General features: G+C 36.4%; 1 protein-coding gene across 3 annotated transcripts; it reads left to right on the forward strand.

The window, feature by feature from the left end:
* Positions 1-620: 620 nt before the first annotated feature.
* On the forward strand, positions 621-2223 carry LOC112779369 (uncharacterized). 3 transcript variants are annotated; one of them, XM_025823610.3, is made up of 2 exons: positions 621-925; positions 1456-2223. In XM_025823610.3, exon 2 carries the CDS (start codon positions 1461-1463, stop codon positions 1851-1853), a length of 393 nt encoding a protein of 130 aa, XP_025679395.1. In that variant the 5' UTR covers positions 621-925; positions 1456-1460; the 3' UTR covers positions 1854-2223. The 3 variants fall into 3 exon arrangements, with proteins under 3 accessions (XP_025679395.1, XP_025679393.1, XP_025679394.1); XM_025823608.3 differs by having other exon boundaries at positions 728-925; positions 1440-2223; XM_025823609.3 differs by having other exon boundaries at positions 786-925; positions 1444-2223.
* The last annotated feature ends 3330 nt before the right edge of the window (positions 2224-5553 follow it).

Raw genomic sequence — 5553 nt, forward strand, 5'->3', positions numbered from 1 at the left:
TTACTTCTGCATCAGGATTCGAATGGCTTCCCATCGAGTTACTGAGGATTGCAGTGGTTGCATTGAGAACACGTTCTTCGCACTGCGAGCGAGAGGGGAGGTAGAGCTGCAGGTTCGGAACTGGAAGAGGAACAACAATATTTCGATGCATAAGAACAAGCGCAAAGCTGCAATTTCTTGGCACAACATCGCGCGATATGGTTCAAAGAGCAAAGGAAATATGGTTCGTGCTAGAAATTGCCCTTTCACGCTCTTGTAAAACTTTTAGAATTATAGCCTTCTGTTTTTCTTTTATCTAAAAATTTTGGTTGAGATTTTATTTGCCTTAATTTCTAAGACATAAAAAGACGACAATTTAGTTTTGCAATATATTGCTTCTAGCTAAATTATCTAACATGGTAGTATTGTTAAGATTCCTAGTTTAAACTATAAACCAAAAACAAAAGGGGCTAAGAGAATTTAAACTATAACAATGTCGTTTTAGAGGTGAAAGACTTTTTTGTTTTTAAACATTTTTGTCACATTCACATAAAATATCGGTATAGCCACATCAGCATAATAACATTTTCGTCACACATGACACATCTCTATTACATTTTACAATATTTTAATTTTAAAAAGGTCAGAAATTAAAATGACCTATTTGTAATTTGTAATTTTCTCAACAGAAAAAGAACAGAAGCGGAGCATGCAGAAGGTAAAAACGGTGCGTTTTAACACTTCAGCTACTGTCTTCTTCCTCAATCGTTCTATTGTTAGGGTTTCCAAAGTTGCTGATCTCCCCCATTTTCTGCCATCACTGACATTCACCCACGCAATGAGATTCAAATAGCGCGTTTTCAACAACCCAATTTCGAACAATACCTCCATTCTCCTAACTTTTTGTTACCCTAACTATCGAAATCCGACAGGAACCTGCGACACGGTACGATTTTCCTTCCCATTTGCCCTAGTCGCACTTCACATCAATTTGGCGTTAAAAATACTATTTTTTCACTCTGGGAATGTTTATATTCATTGTTGGTTAGTGTTTTACGTGCATTGAGGATTTGAGGCAATTGAGCGTGTCCATTGAATGCTGTTAGTGTTGCAGCATAAGCTGTTAGAAATTAATTAGACATTGGCCTTGTTTTAATGTAGTCAATCACCTCACCTAGCGTATTACTAGGAGTTCGATTAAGGATTGATTTGATTTGTTAATCAAGTCTTAAGTTTCGATGTTTAAGGATAAGAAAAGAATTTTAATTTGCTCAAACCCATGAGTGTATTCTAGGATTGATTTGATTTGATTTGTTTATCAAGTCTTAAGAATTTTTGTTATCGCATAACACCATTGCATTCAAACCCCATATTGACTTATAGATCATGTCAATTCCTGATATAAGTATTCCAAAAAAACTCTCATGTTTTCTAGTGGCCCTAGTAATATTGTTCATTAGTTAGTGTTATTTACAGTGGTAATGACTTACATGGATGAGGATGGTTCTTCTGGATCTGGAGATGATGTGAACATGTTGGATGGGCACAAGCGTCATCCTGCTGCTGTGCCATCTGGTTCAGGTAGCCGTAAGCGAAGCCGAAAGGCTACCGGAGATGCCATTGTTGACGCCATGCTCGAGATAGCTGCTGCTTCAAAGATGAGGGCAAGTGTGATTCTGAAGAACGAGGACAGGTTCACCATAAGCAGGTGCATCAAGGTGTTGGATGAGTTGCAGGGTGTTGATGATCGAGTCTACTTCCTCGCCTTGGACTTGTTTGAGAACAATGCCACTGCCCGTGAGATCTTCGTCTCTCTCAAAGGTGACAGGAGATTGCCTTGGTTACAGGGAAAATGTGGTGTTTCCTCTAGTTGATCTTATTTGTGAATATGGTTGGATTTTGTTGAATGAGGAATGTTAGGGGCCAACAACTTTTGTAATTTGTAGCCATCAAATAGTCATCAATGATGGTTTTAATGGTGTGAGATTGGTGTGAGATTTCATCTAATGACTCACTTTTCTTTACTGGTTACATGTTGGCCAAAATTTAACAAAGTTGTTGCCCCCTAAACTTTTCCTTGTTGAATAAGTCCTATACTTTTGTACAGCCTAGTAGACTAGTAGATTCAAAGGGATTATGTATATAGAGTTTGACTTTGTTGAACCACCATTATGTGTTCTTATATAAGGTGTATGTTTAGTTCTTTATAGAACATAGAATTGGAAAAAATAGAATTTCTTTCCAGGCGCCTCTAGTTGATGTGCTACTGCAGCTTTTGTAGTTTTAAGATGATCAAATTCTCAAATTAAATTATACGTTTAAATGTTTAGGTCCCAATTTACAAGTTTACGATTTGAGTTTATCTAAGCTTCACAATTTTTCAACTTTACAATTCAACTACAACCCTGGGGTAGACATTTTAGAGTTGCAACATTCTTTTTGGTCTTATAACACGCATGCTCGTCTTTTCTCTGTCATGAATCAGAACTTCATTTAAAAGTTTGTGGCTGACTAATAGGTAGTTGCATGCATAAGGCAAGATTCAAAATTCTCCTAGACACTTGTTTAACTGGAATAGTGAACTAACCACTAGACCAACCCGTATTGATTTTCTTATTATGTATTCGGCTTATTTGTTATAGCTAGATTTGGTTGGAGTAAAAAGGCAAAAGGTATCTTTTAATTTAGAGTTTAATTTTGATGCACTGATAGTGTAAACTATTTTACACCGTCATTCAATTATGTTTGATAGTGTAAACTATTTTACACTATCAGTGTATCAAAATTAAACTCTAAATTAAAAGACACCTTTTGTCTTTTTGCAGAGTTCGTGTAGAAAATTTTACAAAATAAAGAAGAAAAAGTGAAGCTGCCAAGCTGGCGCCAAACGCTGAGCCTGGCGTTTGGCGCCAGGCGTCTCGTGATGCGAGCAAGGCCTCTGGCTGGTTGGCGCTAAACGTCCCGTTCTGGCGTTTAGCGCCAGGAGCTTCATAATTCATGCAACAATAAGGCGCTAGTAGCGCTAAACGCCAAGTCTCCCGTTTAGCGTCAGAAAGACAGTAACGTCACAATTCATCTCTGCCTCAGCGACGGTAAACGCTGAATCTGGCGTTTAGCGCCAACATCGCGAATTTGGATTTGAAAGAAGGTTTCGTTGGATGAAGATTTTGTTAATAATTTATTTTATTTTATTTTATTTTATTTGTTTTTATAACCAAACACAATCTTTTAGGGTTTAGATATTATTTTATTTTATTTCTTTTATTTTTAATTCAAAATCAATCAGGTTAGACATAAAAGGGAAAAGATTTAAGCTTTCGGGCCTCTTCTTCTCTTCTCTTCCTCATTCTACAGTCTACACACTTTTGAAACCTAGTTTTCTCTTCGAGTCATGTGCAACTAAACCTCCCCTGTTAAGGTTAGGAGCTCTATTTATTCTGTGGATTAATACTATTGTCACTCTTTTTTAATTAATGTATTTAATTAAATTTAAGGATTCCTTTCGCTCTTCATCTTATGAATTTGAGTGTATTGAAAGATAACTCTTTTTCTACATATATTCTTGTTGATTCTTGAAAAAGATAACTCACTTGAATAACAGCTTGAAAGTAATTCCTCCTAAATCACTAATTGTCTAGACTTAACGTGATACGTGACATATAATCATCTTATATTTGGGTAATTAGGATTTTTGCAGCTAATAAACTAGGATTGGACCTAACCCTTTAATCTAAATTAAGTGACCAAGGAATTGGCGGTTGATTAGGTTAGAGGAGACTAAATTACTAAGGAATTAGGGTTTAGTCAATTGCAGTTTGTCATGAATTGAATCTTTGCATGATTAAAGTAGTTGGTAAGAAATATAAATCCAGAAAAATAAACATCACTAAAACTTTAATTGTTCTCTCACATAGTTTTTACACCAAATTTACTAATTGCTTGATCAAATGCTGACTTACTGGTTTATGCAAATTAAAACCCAAAATACTCTTTTCTGCTTGTCTGACTGAGTGAATCATTCAACCATCCATTGTTGCTTGATCCATCAATCCTCATGGGATCGACCGTCACTCACCTGAGGTATTACTTGGTATGATTCAGTCCACTTGCCGGTTAGTTTGTGGTATTCTAATTTTGCACCAAGTTTTTGGCGCCATTACCGGGGATTGACTGTGATTGACAACTACTCATTCTTTGATTGTTTAGATTAGACGTTTTTGCTTTAATTTTTTTTAATTTTGTTCTTTGATTTTTGAATTTTAGCTTTCATTTATTTAAAATTCTTCCCCTAATTTCTAAAATTAAGTTTGGTGTCCCCTTAGTTATTCTATTTTATTTTTCTCTAGCTATTTTTCCTCCATTATTTTCGAATCTTTTTTTGCTTATTTTTCTCTATTATTTTCGAATTTGTAGGCTTAATTCCTTTAGTGATTTTTGAAAATTCTAATGCCCTTTATTTATTTATTTTTTCACTTATTTTCTTTACTCAGGTTACCTCACTGGGAATTCTCTTCACTCTGACGTAGCGATTCTCACTTTTTTCTTATTTTCTGTTTGTTTATGAGCAGGAACAGAAACAAAAAACCTCTTTTTGACTTTGATCCTGAGATTGAGAGGACCTTAAGAAGGCGTTTACAGCAGGTTAGGACCTATAAGTCTGTTGAGAATCTCAAGGACGATTTTGAGAAAGAAGCTGAAGAATTTACTATGGAGCCTAACAATAACAATATGGTTAATCCCAATGTTGTTAATCCTCCTAATGTGCCTGGGCAACCTAGAAGAATACTTGATTCATACACTGCTCCTAGCCCTGACTTCTACGGGAATAGCATTGTTGTACCCCTGTGGGTGCTAACAACTTTGAGCTGAAGCCTCAGTTGATCACTCTGGTGTAACAAAACTGCCAGTTTCATGACTCCCGCAGGAAGATCCAAACTTGCTTATATTAAATTTCTTGTAGAACTGTGACACTGTAAAGACTAATGGAGTCCATCCTGATGTCTACAAGTTGCTTCTCTTCCCATTTGCTGTATGGGACAGAGCTAAGCAGTGGCTTGACACACAGCCCAAGGAGAGCTTAGATACTTGGGATAAGGTGGTCAATAGGTTCTTGACCAAGTTTTTTCCACCTCAGAATTTGACTAAACTGAAGACTGATGTTCAGATTTTTAGGCAGAGAGATGGTGAATTCCTCTATGAAGTCTGGAAGAGGTACAAGTTGATGTTCAGGAAATATCCTTCGGACATGTTCTCAGACTGGATTTAGTTACAGATTTTCTATGATGGAGTCTCTGAGACCGCCAAAATGTCTTTAGATAATTCTGTAGGCGGATCCCTTCACATGAAGAAGACTCTTGAAGAGGCTAATGAGTTGATTGAGATGGTTGCTAACAACCAATATTTGTATTCTTCTTAGAGGACCTCTATGAAGAAAGGAGTCATGGAATTGGATGCTATTCTTGCTCAGAACAAGGCCATGTCACAGCAAATTAATACTATTACTCAACATTTGAGTGGAATGCAAGTCTTAGCTGTTAATACTCAAGATACTTCCTATGACATGAGTGGTGGCTT

The sequence above is a fragment of the Arachis hypogaea genome, chromosome 19 (assembly GCF_003086295.3).
Source record: "Arachis hypogaea cultivar Tifrunner chromosome 19, arahy.Tifrunner.gnm2.J5K5, whole genome shotgun sequence".
NCBI classification, from domain to species: domain Eukaryota; kingdom Viridiplantae; phylum Streptophyta; class Magnoliopsida; order Fabales; family Fabaceae; genus Arachis; species Arachis hypogaea.